Below are 14,974 nucleotides of genomic sequence, written 5' to 3' on the forward strand. Positions count from 1 at the left end.
AAGGATACAGTATAAAGCAAATTTCTTTATTTATTATTACCTTCGTTTCTCAATGGAGTATTATTTGCCTGGTTATAATGTACCTAATTTACGACGAAAAACAAATTACTATATTGGATGTGACTAATGCACTTGAATCATTACTTCTAACTTTTCACGTAAGTATACACTTATTTAATCCAATAAGTAACTGTTAACGTTTACGACCAAGTATACCAAGTTTTAAAAGAAAAAAGAATCGAGGAGCATCTCTTTTAAATAGGTTAAATCTGCAGGACCATTTGATTAAAAAGCTGTTACATTATACATTTTCATACAATTTTTTTAGGCGATAGTGAAACTAACTTTTGCCTTTGTCAAAAGAAGGGAACTCCACGACTTGCTTGAGAGAACGAAATTTTTTTGGGCAGTTGAAAACACCGAAGACAAACAACAGAAGAACGAACACCTGAAATACCTAAAGTTCTTAAAAATGGCAGTACTGATGTACAACGCATTGTGTTTAACTACCACCTTGGCTTTTACTTGTAAACCGTTTTTCGTAAAAGGTGGTTATTTAACTTTTACGACTTATAAACCAGACTGGATTCCGTTTTATGTTATGGTATTTTACGAAGGCCTGGTATTTATATTCGGTCTGTATTTTGCTATTGCTGGATTTGACATATTCATAGTGGTCGTATTGATGCTGCTCAAAATGCAGTTCAAGTTACTGAACCAAGAAATAAGGAGGGCTTTCCAAGAAATAGGCAAACCCGGAAAAAATTTGAAGAATATCGATGCCCAAATTAAAAAATTAGTTGATTATCACAGCTTTCTGTTGGAGTAAGACATTTTATTATTTTATTGCGATATACAGGGTGTTTCATAACTCTACCGACACAAAGCGGGCACGAAGCTCTTAAAATATGCCGATTTGTTATGTAAGATTTTTTTCTGGAATGTACGGTTGAAGAGATTGGCCTCTGAAGATGAGTGTTAAATTTTGATAAACAATATTTCAGCAATGCCTTAATATGGAGATTAGTATGCCAATTATTAAATAGTTTTATCAGTATTACCGCAAATTTAATTTTGGAAATTATTTTACACAAATTTATCGAAAAAATAACGGTTTTTGAGAAAATCGGGATTTTGTGAAACAGCGTCATTACTAATTGAATCGGACAAAAAGTAAACTATGCAGTTTTACGACTTTTACTACTAGTAGGCTATGATTTCATGTCATTTTTGACGTTTACAAAAAAGTATCAAGAAAAGGCAATTTCATTGAATTAGATTCTTTATTTTGTTTTTATAATATAAAATATATATATATAAAAAAAATATATATATATAAAAAAAGAGGAACCTTACAAACAAAACTTTAACCACATAGACTACCGTTATATTGTTAAATAGCACTATAATAACTATTAACTGGCCACTATTTTCTCTAATACATAAATTTACCCTCAGCCGAAAATTAAAGTCCACTCCGCGCAATAACTGTGGATCATTTTTTATGGCGTTGTATTTATTATTTATACGTTTACATAAATCTGCTTCCAGATACAATCGGTGTCGAATAAACAATTTTTTTAAAGCCCCCCAGAGAAAGAAATCGCAATTATTCAGATCTGGTGATTTTGGTTTCTGAACAATTGTTTCCTCGTATATTTTAAAATCCTCTACACGTGTGTGCTCTGTGTCAGTAGAGTTATGAAACATCCTGTATAAATCACAGCTAAGTGCTTAGCGGAGAAAACTGCTGTCATATTTCCTATTACACTCCTATATTTGTTCGTAATTTCTTTAAATAAATGTTAACTGTAAGTGTTTTGTATTAGTATCATTCAAACAATGTTTAATTGATAGAGTAATCATAAATGAACAAAAAGGTTATACAGGGTGATTCAATTATAATGTCATTAATTTTAAGAGCAGATAGAGAAAAATGAGTATAATACGATGGCGTGATTAAAAAAAATTTAATTGCATATTTAAACTGAAAAAAAAAATTTTCAAATCATTATTTAAGCCCCTTTTCAGGCTGTTACTGACCGGCTGACGTCAGCCGGCTACGATATGAACAAAACGACCTAGATGCAATGTTGCCATATTTATATATTTTCGCACATATAAACACAATAAATAAACGGTTTGCTCACGTCAGCCAATAATAATTTAAAATGCTATAAATTATTTTTTTATAATTATGCAATCAACATATTAAATTGTTATTGTTGCCCAGCGAGATCTGAGCATGACTTGCCAAAAATCATTTTTTATTAACATCATAGTGATAATTTTTTAATTTGCTGTAAGCCTTCTACTAAAAATTGAAAGTAACGCGGCCCATTCAGATGTACAGGTAGAAAATGCGGCCCAATTAAACGAATGCCATATACATACTCCTGTCCATACATTGACACCCAACCTCCTCTGAAAGCTAAACCGACGAGTAGTGTGCGGGTATTCATCTGACCAAATGTGACTATTATGGCTGCAAAGAAATTAGCTCTGTTTCACTTTAAATAAAATTTAATATTGAAATTACAAAACCCCAAGAGTTCAAATAATTTAAATTTCATTTCATAACCATTTCAATTTCGTTACAGAAATAATGTCATAAAAAACCAACACTCACTAGATAAATTATAAAGAGAGGGTGAAATGTATGTAGTATTTAAATATTGACTGTAAGTAATAGAAGATAAAAATACAATCGGGCGGAGACAAATGAAACAACTCGGTACGTATTTCCGACCTAGGTTAACCTGTGTCGAGGTCAATAAACTTCTAATTTGCACGTGTACACATGCAAAGTAGAGCAAAAAGTTGTCGGTCTTTTATCAAAGGAAAATCGTGTCATGAATGAATAGAGATGATTGTTTTCGAATGTACAGTTATTACAATTTATCATTTTTAATATTATTAACGTTTTCACAGTTTATAATTAATTATGTTATTTTTGTCGAATTTTAAATTTATTACAAAGCTAATTACTTTTAGAATTAAGCATGAAGATGATCAAAAAAAGTGATTAACATATTTTATGGTATTATTATAATGTATTCTATCATCTGTTAAAATTAAGGCAGTCAAACTTCTAACACCCTGTATAAATGTTGTTATTTAATTCGAATTTACCGAAAGTTTCAATCCTATTTGAAAGAATTTTTAATGATAAAAAAAGGTTTTTGTTTTCTGTTTCAGTTACGTAAACAGAATAAATAGTGCTTTCTCTGAGGGTATGATGGCGTATATAATTACCATCGTTCTGTCAATGTGCGTGGAAATGTACATTGTTTCGACGCAGTAAGTTTTGGCATTTCACACTGCTTTAAGAAAAATTGAAAGTTTGTTTCCCTTCACCTCTATTGTTTTTAGTTTCTGCTCCAAACTGTTTTCTTCGCAGGTGTACAAGTCTTTGGCTATGTATAGATAAAATATCTTATTATTTTAAATATTTTGATCAACGTATAATGTAGATTAAGCTTTGCATTATTCCTAGTCATTCTAAAAAGAAAAAAATGGTAAAAATTGACCAAAAGAGTACTAAATCAAATTATGTGATTTTTATCTGATCTGAAATCTCTTTATGCAAATTAATATATACAATTTTTCAGAAATTCTCTAACAACATCCTTTAAAGCAGTGGTTTATATGATTAACGGACTAAGTCAATATATTCTTTGCTATTGTCTGCCTGCACAAGCAATGTGTGATGAGGTAAGGGTACCTAGTTATCTGCTTATAAAAATAAATATAAAAATAATGTAGAAAATTAATGTGCCCTACTACAGAGTGCATTTAAATGACACAAATACTACCAGATAATCTTGAGGCTAAAATATATATAATATGATCATTGGAAAAAATATGCCATTCCAAAGTTTCATTTGCAAATTGCAGGGTGTTTAAGCTTTTCACATCACAAATGCGCAAATATCTTTGACGTTTATGTGTATCAGCTAATAGCGGAAATGTTTTCCGAATATATGAGAATTTCGATGCCATAGCCAAATTCTATAAACTAGTATACCAAAGAAAAAAGGTGTTTTCAATTGCATTCGAAAAATTAATTATTTTCGAATTAGTATTTTTCCAGCCTAATAAGCTTATAACTAACATATTCAAAAGATCGCAAAAATTTGTAAAACCGTTTGTTTCAGAATTTATAGGAACTTTTTATTGCAAATATTTACAATTTTAAAAACAATGCAATAATTGAAAACCTGGAAAATCAGTGGTGAAGAAATTTGACCCTACTTTCCCTCAGAAAATGTTTAAATGTTTTTTTATTCTTCATTGTTATATTGTATTTGAAATTGTAATTACAGCAAAAAAATGCCATTCAGGTTTTTTGTGAAATGAATTTTTTATTTATTCAGTCATGTAATGAGCTTATTTTTGATTAAAAAATAATTAATTCGAAAATTACAAGTTTGATTAATAAAATAGATTAGATTTTTGAACTTTGTAACACAATTATGAATCAAATCAACTTATTAAAATTTCAAAATACTCAATGACGTCGAAATTCTGGGCTTTTTAGTGAAGATGTTTGCAGTTTTATAAATTTATAAGAAAACTCAATTAACAAACCGCAATTTATTTCGAATAACTCATTAAACTGTCGAAAACTGTGGCAAATGGTTTTGAACGATATATTTATGTACATAATAAAGAAATAGATAAATAATAAATTCTGAAAATACAAAATGCGAAAATTAATTTTTAGAAAATAATTAATTTGAAAGAAAATATTGTATGTGCTTCTCCATTGATAGAAGTCAACACTATGTATCTTCTCAAACGGAATAAATTTATAGTTAGATAAGTTATTTAATTATCAGTTTAATTAAATTTGGGAATGTATGTACATACATAATTTTGTGACTTGCCAAGAAAGGAATACGTGCAATACTAGTGAAGAAACAATTCACTTTTTATAAACCATTCATATATAGTAATGTTAAAATAACCAATTTAAAAACTATTAGTTCACATTAAACTAAGACACATTTATAATAATTGTATGTCATCTACATTTGAAAATATTTAGATTAATAATAAATGAAGTCATTAAATGGCAAAATGAAGAATTTATTAATATCCTTTTACAGGCCGAGCGTACAATAGATTACGTCTATTTCGGCAAGTGGTACAAACACCCTGTATCTTCAGTGAAAGTAGCGCAGATAATGATGATTCGTCGCGCCCAGAAGAAAACTCTTATTCTAGCTGGTGGATTTATGAAAGTTGATTTGGAAACCAGTTTAATAGTAAGTGTCAATCTCATAAGTAGCCTGAATTAAGTTGTATTATTATTCTTTTTTTTTTAAAATAATTTGTTGTCTTCGTATTAGCGAAAATTATAAATTATAATTGAAATATTTTCGATTAAGTCGATATTATGGCGAATGCGCCAGTCAAATATTGAAATTGGTAGCAATCTTGAAAACAAAACAACTAATATTTCATACGTTATCATTTGCTGAACAATCTGACATTGGTTAAATACTGGTTCGAAAATAATGGTAAACAATACGATTTCAAATGTTGATATTTATAATCCCATTGCACTACCCATGAATAAATAATAAATTTTAAATATCAGCATTTGAATACGGGTCTTTTCCATTATATAAAAATCAATATTTAATTACCATTATCAGATTAACAGCAAATTATGACTTATGACATATTGGTGTTGTTTTGTTTTTAAGTATGCTAGCAATGTCATATCCATCTTCGGAAGAAATTGGACCATTTTAATACTTATCACAAAAACCGTCAATAACAGTAATGTTAAAATACCTAGTTATAGGGAAGTGTAATATCGATAGATAGAAAATAATTTTTAAAGCAACTGTAATAAATGATCATCAACAACAACTATCAATATTTCAGCTTGCACGATGTAAAAAATAAGCAACTTTGAATTAGGCTATGGAAAAGCAACTTTTTTTTGATATAATTGAAATATCTCGAAGACCATTACAGATACATATAGGGAAGCTTTATAAAAGTCCCCCTAAAATTACGCGTAGAATCCAAATATGCAAAAATATACAGGGTGTTCCATTTAAAATAAACACGTAGATGGCGACTTTCGGTATAACCGGAAGTGCTACAACAATGGCATTATTTTATTTAAAAAGAGCACCCCCGAAAACTTCAAAGCCTAAATTAAAATTGAAATCGAAGTGCACTGAAATAAATAAGAAAATATTTAATTAATATCTTCATCACTTGGCAGCAAACTGACAAACACGAAATAAACCAAATTACATAACGTTGATATTAGATAATTGATAAATGTTTAACTTAAGTCAAATTACTTTTATGTCATTATCTTTTTATATTTATTTTATTTTTCAGACAGTTAAAACAATGGTATCTTATGCCATGTTCATAAGAACTATGGGAATTAGAGAAAATTAGACTTTGTAAGAACAGTAGTTTTTAGATTTTTCATCGTACTTTATTAGTACGTTCACTCATCAGTTAAATTTGCAAAAATGTTAAGTAGTCAGAACTTTGAATAATGACAAGAACTCTTAAAAAATAAGTATTTCTATTGTCTGTGTTCCCAGTTCAACTTTATATAAGAGCACTCCTAGTCTAAAAAATAGGAAATATGAGAATAATTAATGGAATAGTTCGCACTTCAAAACAAAAGATATCTGTCTAAATGGTAAGTACCTATACCTATTATCTATTCTGTTGTGTTAAAATGCACAAAATGAAGGTATAGTTTCTACGCAATGTAATTTTTCTGTAATTTTTTCATTTAATTTACTAAAAAAAATATACACATGCTGATTTGTTTTTTTTTTAATTTTTTTGAAGTTTTGTCAATAATTTGCTTGATAAAAACACTAAACTTTGAAAATAATGAATGACATTAATTTTCAAATACTTAAAAATTATCCGTCAATACAATTTTTTAATTTTTAAATTTTTGAAAATTTCCTCAGCTCCACGAACAATGAATGTATCAGTTTTTTCTGTTACAAATATGCAATGACAAGAGCAATGAAATATTTGATAACATGATTTGTAACACCGAGATGTGTTTTGTGAATAAAAAGAGACAGTATTCAGTATGGTTTGAAAAATTGTCACGCAGTTTTACAGTGAAATATATAACTGAAAATATTTAATAACGAGCGTTCAAATAAAAACGTGGTCAAGTTGGTTCTAAAAATTTGGACGTAGGGCGTAGCGTATAGCAAATGAACTTAAACGTCATCTGTCAAAGCGCTATATCGCCGCTATCAATTTGAATATTTTCGTTTTAAAAAGCGTTTAAAATGGTGTTTTCTCAAGAACAAAAAGTGTTTATCATAGAGTCCTACTTTAGAAATGGACGCAAGATTGATGGAATATGGAAGTATTCTATTGAGGAATGTTTCATAGAATTTCAAAATCAATTTCCCGGCGTTGTTGAGTACAAAATTTTTCAAAGTGCAGTTCAGCGTTGTGTTAATGTTTTTCGTGAAACGGGCAGTGTAACAAGAAAAGAAGGAAGCGGCCGACCTAAAAAGCGGACTGAAGAATTAAAAGAAAATGTCCAACAAATAATGGAAAATGCGCCAAGAACTTCTGTACGTGTTTTATCACAAATGGTGGGAGTATCAGTCGGTACCTGCCACACAGTGTTAAAAAAAGATTTGCGTTTGTTCTCCTATCGTTTAACTTGTCAGCAAGAACTTCATGAAGTTGATTTTCCGCGACGGGCTGTATTTTGTGAATGGTTTTTAAACAACTACGGTGAACTTCATAATATCACCTTTTTTTCTGATGAAGCCTGGTTTCATTTAAGTGGTTACGTAAACTCACAGAATATGAGAATGTGGTCTTCTGAAAAACCAGATAACTTTTTTGTCGAGGGCCCTCTACACGCTCAAAAAATTGGAGTTTGGTGTGCTCTCAATCGAAGGAGGATTTATGGACCTATTTTTTTTAATGGTACTCTTACTGCGCAAAGGTATAGAGAAGAAATTATCGCTCCTTTTGTTAACCAGCTGGAAGAAAACGAAATTACAAACTTTTACTTTCAACAAGATGGCGCAAGGGCACATACGGCAGGCGAGACGATGAATATGTTGAGGGAAGTTTTCCAAAATCGACTAATAAGTCTCAATGCTGAACATGAATTTCCACCGAGGTCATGTGATATTACGCCGTGTGATTTCTTTTTGTGGCCTTACCTTAAAAACACTATTTTTGAACTGCCTATTCCTGATTTAAACCATCTGCAGGCTCGACTTATAGACAAGATTCGTGAAATTAACAATACCCCGAGCATCTTAGAAAATGTCTTTAATTCTTTGAGGAACAGGTGTGAAAAGTGCTTGGAACAAGGAGGGGGACACTTTCAGCAGCTGCTTTAATTTATTGTTATAACAAGGAGGGGGACACTTTCCGCAGCTCCTTTAATTGTTTGTTATTGTTATCACGATTATTCTTTAAAATAAAGTTATATAGTCATTAACGTTATTGAAACTGACAGCTGCTATACAGCTCGTTGAGAAATGAGGTTAAGTTGGTCGCTATAAGCTACTCCCTACGTCCAATGTGTCAGAGCCAACTTCGACCACGTTTTTATTTGAACGCTCGTTATAATGTTCTTTAATATTGTTCGCCACTTTCTTATGCAAATTTTAGGAAAATCTTTAAATTTGTCACGAAAACATTTTAAATTCTCACTATAATTATCATTCCAGGTAACTTTCCTGATATACTAAAAACAAGACAGAAAATTGTTTTTTAATTATTTATTTAATATGTAACAGGATTGCAGCAACTGTAATAGAAAAATTAAAATTTTCTTTTGACTCTGTATCTATATTGTTATATATCCAACCACTACATTTATCTGCTCTACAGATTTTTTTAAACAAAAGTTTGAATTATTTATACAGATAATAATGGTGTGAATCCTCACATTTGTGTGTATTGTGAAAGTTGTTTGCGTTAAAGCAAGAAAAGAAATTAAGCACCTGCATTTGAATCAATAAATCTATCTATAATGCAGAATACATAATTTCTTTCAACAACATATTAAAGATGAGATAGTACTTGAGTGTGTACAGAAATTAAGTAAAACATTTTAAAGCTTTGCAAAATATTATAACATGTTGACTGAGAACCATTGGGCTCTACTCATGTAAAACAGAAAAAAATATATGTATTTTAAAAAAGATTTTGAACTGTTACTGAAAACCACAGGTCTACAATCTAGAAATACTTACACCGATTTTATATTAATTATTAAGTATTAATGTTTAAGTATACGATACAACTAACAACAAAGAACAAAATCAATTACTTTGAGGATATGAAGAAAATATATACATTCAAAATGTATTAAAGTGCAATCAACCGAGTACATCTTCTTTTGAATCAATATAATGCAGTTGTAAATAATTCATCTGCATAATTTACAACTTTTAAATACAAGATAGTATTAAAGTACATAAATAGAGTTGTTCACATCAACTGTGAATTTCAATGAACCAAGTATCAATCTTGTATTAATACAAAGACTTAAAAACTAATGTATGCATTTTTAGAATAATTTTGAAGATGTATTTGTCGTTATTGTATATACCTCTGACGATGTGCAGGTTTATGGGAGTATATCCAGAAGAAAAGTATAGAACCGGGCAAATATTTATATTTGTCATTATTTTCTTTTGGCAATGGAGCATTATTTATCTAGCCATTTTACATTTGATTTATAAGGACCATATTACCATATCAGATCTAACAACTGTACTTGAGACTTTATTTTTAATATTTCAAGTAAGTATGAGCATTCCACTATCACCATTTGCCTTTGTACTTTATTATAGTAGTTCGACAGTACCTAGAATTTCGAAATTCTGTTTGTGCATCTGTGTATTCAAATCATCAAAGTTCTAATAGTATAGAAAATTTGAATATTCTATGGATATCAAGGACCCTTAAAAATTGCCCTAAGAAATCTCATATACACTATACACTATACATATACACTATACACTATACACTATACACTGTTATCTAATATCAAACTATCCTGTAAGTTCAATTGTTTATTATCTAAGTAAAATAATACATACCTTCCATAATTTTACATTTAAATTATTATTAGGTTATTATTATTAAGAAGTTAGTTGAGCGTTTATGAATGGTAAATATTAAATAAACTATTACTACTATAAATGCAGTAAAATAAATAAGAACATGTTTATTTTACTATTAATATGCCTTCATCAGTTATCAGCAAGATTTATTACACTGGTTAAAAGGAAACGGACCTATTTAACTTTAATAACTAATTAGTTTGATTTGAACGATACTTATTTACCTTTTATGTTTTTTTCATGTGCAGAGACTAAAATAAAATTTGTACTGAAACAAGATCATACAAGCTTGACCATGTCTATGTAACGAACAACGATTAAAATATTACCGACCCTACTACTAAGCCTACTTATGACAACTCAAATACATGGTTAAAATTTCAGCACTTATTTCTGGGACATAGTTTATTATTTTTAAAGTACTATGTTGGTATTTCACTGGCTTTTCATTCATTCATTATACTGAAAACGTCTGTCATCAAGGAATTTTAAATATGTAACTTAAATTTGGTATTTTATTATAGGCGATGATGAAATTGACCATGTTTTTTGTCAAGGAACGCCAATTTTACGATTTACTGGAAAGGATAAATTATTTCTGGAAAGTCGACGATGTACAGGACGAGGTAGAGAAAAAGAAGCATCTGAACTATCTAAAATTGATAAAAAATCGGTCGGCTGTCTACAATATTTGGGCCTCTGCCACGACAGTGGCTTTTCTGTTGAAGCCGCTTTTCGTAAAAGGCGATAATTTGATTTTTACCACTGCCACTCCGACGTGGATTCCATTTGGTGTTATGCCGTTTTATGAAGAGGTGCTATTTGTTTTTGGCGTGCATGGACCTATCGTTGGTATGGACCTGTTCACATTGGCCCTTTTCCTATTGGTGAAGTTGCAGTTTGACATGTTAAACCAAGAAATCCAGCGTATGTTTCAAAATATGAAAGAATCGGAAATTAATCAGAGAATTAAGAAAATCGTAGATCATCATAATTTTATATTAGAGTAAGATTTTGTATTAAAAAAATAAAATATAGGATATAGCCACGCAACCTAAGTGAATATGATATGACCAATTCAAAAGTTATGGGTCAGAACTGGCTAATATAAAAGAGGACCCAAAAATTTTCACGTCTAAATTCGCCCCTACTGAATTCAAGAATTTATTTCTATTTCGAAATTTATTGAAAGGACATTTATAATTAGCCACTTACTATCTGCCAATCTTTTGAAACTACTTTATGTAATTTTAGAGAAGATTGGATTATATTCATTTCAACTTGTTAGGTTTTCTAGATTATCAGTTTCTTCATGGAAAAATTGAATACGAGTAGAATCCTCCCTCTCCTCTCCTAGCAAGGAGAATTCATGTGAAGCAATACAAAAAAAAATTACACAGTCATTAATTTGGGATACCCTGTCTTCATCTCAAAATATTCATCACAGGTTAATAGATGAGTCACTAGACTCTCTTTTCAAGAGAAACTCTTTTTGTAATTTTCTTCGCACATCATCTCCAGCAGCTCTGGCGATCACTACATCAGAAAATGGTTGATTGAACTTAATTTTATATTTTTATATTTTTCATTTCTTGCAACTGTTTTTCTGTGGAGTTACACATTGTTTAAATTACACTTTCTTTATAATTTTCGCTATTTCTCTTCATATTGAAGATACATACTCTTCCAAAATGTTCGCTAATTGTTCGACAGTCAAAGACATTCTGTATATTTCTTCACTGTAAAATTCAATCAACTGTTGTTAGAGACTTTTTGGTATTTTCAGGTATCCAAGTTTGAACTTCTTTGTCCTTGTTTTCTGAGTTGTTTATAATGTTCTACAAAGACCCGCTACACTTTAAAAAATTTATAGCTGCAATTGTTCATTTTCAGTTACGTAAATAGAATAAATAACACGCTGTCTGAAGGCATGTTGCTGTATGTTGTTAACGTACTTCTGGCTATGTGTGTGGAGATGTACATTGCATCAGTACAGTAAGTTTCTACTTACTATCCTAATAAAAAATGAAAACTACATAATTTTTTAGGAAATCAATAATGGCCGCAATCAAAGCAATCATGTATGCATCCACTGGAGTATTGCAATATTGCATCTGCTACTGTCTACCTGCACAGGCTGTAACTGACGAGGTAGTTATGATAATGTTTCATTTCTGTTACATTTTTTTATTACATCAACTTATTCGTTTACAAACATTATTCCGTAATTAATAGTATAGGAGATTTTTGCGCAAATAGAAATTTATGACAAATTTTCTGGATCTCGACGTTTCGTCTCTTTATTGAGACATTTTTAAGACTATCAGAAATAAATAATACAGAATATTGGCGTACATGTTCCCGAGAATAATAATACGAATCTTTTCTTTTAAGTTGAATAAATATACTTGGTTGAGTTAATATCAATTCTTGTCTGCGCCGCCACTACATCGCATCCGGATCGGAGTGGGTATCAATGTTGCCAGTTGTTACCTTTTTAAGCCAACTGTATGAAACTAATTTAGTGGCATTACTTTTTTATCACTTTGCGACATGTTATTTTGATACCAATGAGTACGAAGTGTGTACGAATTTGAGAAAACAAATTTAAGATGTTTCTAAAGGTCAAAGGGGCCTTCGTATAAATATGATATTCAAAGTTACACCCTGTAAGTTTACAAACTTACAACAAATAATATAATATAATTTACAAATTATAATATCATAGAAACAAACTCACATCAATAACATACCAACAAAATCGAAATATTTTTTTCAATAATTTTCTAAATAATGTATTTTACTATCTTTAAACATGTTCGTTCAACTACGTCAAATCTAGTTTTGTGTTAGATTTTGTGTACGTATACCAATTTTTCCAAAGCTTTCAATCGCTTGATCATAATTTATTAACATTGAAATTTGAGTCATATGGTATATCCCCTGCTCTATTATCTCTGTTTAAATATTATTTTAGTAACAGGTACCAATTTGTGCAGTATCGTGGCTTTCAATCATGTAAATTCCATCAATCTTCTGGAGTTCCGCAAGGATCAATCCTGGGGCCAATGTTGTTTGTTATTTTTATTAATGACTTAACTGAATGCCTCGATGTCAATTATTTACTCTACGCGGACGACCTGAAGTTGTTCTTGAAAGTTAAATCCTCTACGGATTGTACTAGGTTACAAGATAATCTTGATAGATTACACAATTGGTGTTCATGTAATAATAATCTACTTCTGAATGTAAGCAAATGTAAAATTATGTCTTACAGTCGACGCAAAACTAATCTAGATTTTGATTATAAAATTGGTCAATCTTTTTTAATTAGAGTTTACGCAATTTACTGACCTTGGTGTTACGTTTGATACTATTAGATTATCGTTTGACGAACATATTAGTTTAGTAACCAAATCTGTTTATAAAAAATTAGGCTTTATTTTGCGTAGTTCTAAGGGCTTTCAGAACGTAAAGGTTCTAAATATATTGTAGGCAGCATTTGTGCGTTGCAAACTTGAATATGCATCGATGTTTGGAGTCCCATTTATAATATTTATAATATTCAATTAGAGAAAGTAGAACTAAGATTTTTAAAGACTATTCATTTTATTAGTTATGGATTTTATCCTCCTCGTGGTACACTTCAAGATTTATTGCCTTCTTGTTTTAATTTTAATAGTCTCTGTCGTAGGCGAATTATGTTTTCAATTGTATTCCTTTTTGAAACGCTTTAAATGCAGACTCGTTTCTCAAGAATTTTATGTCATGTTCTTAGACTTAATTCTAGATTTCACTCTGCTTTACAATTACTCACACCTCGTACCAAATTACTAATAGCATCTCCTCTATATCAAATGATTTCCAATTACCAAAAGTATGAAGATCGACTTGATATACTTTTTCATTCTATGAATGACATACAATAATTGTTTGTCTAGCAAATGTAATTCTTATCTTGTATATGTTATTTAGCTTATTTGTTTTATTTGTCTGTTATTTTTTATACTTAAGTTATTTTGTCTGGATTTCATATTTTATATTTTGATTGCTATATTTTATGTAGTACTTATATTTTTATGTTTAATGTTAGTTTGTCTTTTTGTTTTTAAATTTATTTAAGGTTTTCTGTTTTACCTTATCCTGTAATTGGGACTTTGCCCCGTTGGATATTGTAATTTCTAAATAAATAAATAAATGATTGAGATTTTTAACATGTTTTGTAGGCTGAGCTTACATCAAACTACGTATACTTCAACAACTGGGACAATCACCCTGTATCTTCAGTAAAAGTGGCACAAACAATGATGTTAGCTAGAGCTCAACAACAAACACTTATTTTAGCTGGTGGATTTATTAAATTTGATTTGGAAACGTATCTAAAAGTAAGTATAATTTTTAAAAATTTCAACTCGACAGTAATATGTTTTTCAGACACTGAAAACAATGGTGTCTTACGCTATGTTCATAAGAACTATGGGAATTGGACAGGATTAGACAGGTTGGCGTTTAATTGTGGCATATTAGTATTTATTTCAGATTAATTAACTTCTCTTAATATAATCACAAAATGAATAAAAAATTGCACTAATGACTGTAATTACTCTAGGAAAAAATAAAGCATGAGTTTAAAGTTTGGGTATATATTTTTTACATTCTGATAAAAATTTAGAAAGCCATACTTATTTAATAATTCTTTTCGTAATTAATTATGAACAAAATTGCTAGCCTCGAAACTACTTCTTGAATAAACTTTATCGGTAAACTTTTAAATTTTTCATGTATCTAAAGCCGATAAAAGTAATGGTTCGATGGATTTATGACTAGAATATGACTTTACATCGACGTTA

At 29.9% G+C, this 14,974-nt stretch overlaps 1 protein-coding gene across 1 annotated transcript; it reads left to right on the top strand.

The window, feature by feature from the left end:
* Positions 1 to 9,582: 9,582 nt before the first annotated feature.
* On the top strand, positions 9,583 to 14,646 carry LOC108904055. Its single transcript, XM_018706437.2, has 6 exons — positions 9,583 to 9,801; positions 10,649 to 11,130; positions 12,018 to 12,119; positions 12,173 to 12,275; positions 14,351 to 14,509; positions 14,559 to 14,646. Exons 1-6 carry the CDS (start codon positions 9,583 to 9,585, stop codon positions 14,619 to 14,621), a joined length of 1,128 nt encoding a protein of 375 aa, XP_018561953.2. The 3' UTR covers positions 14,622 to 14,646.
* Positions 14,647 to 14,974: the final 328 nt, after the last annotated feature.

This window comes from Anoplophora glabripennis, unplaced genomic scaffold (assembly GCF_000390285.2).
Source record: "Anoplophora glabripennis isolate ALB-LARVAE unplaced genomic scaffold, Agla_2.0 scaffold14, whole genome shotgun sequence".
In the NCBI taxonomy this organism is placed as follows: Eukaryota; Metazoa; Arthropoda; class Insecta; order Coleoptera; family Cerambycidae; genus Anoplophora; species Anoplophora glabripennis.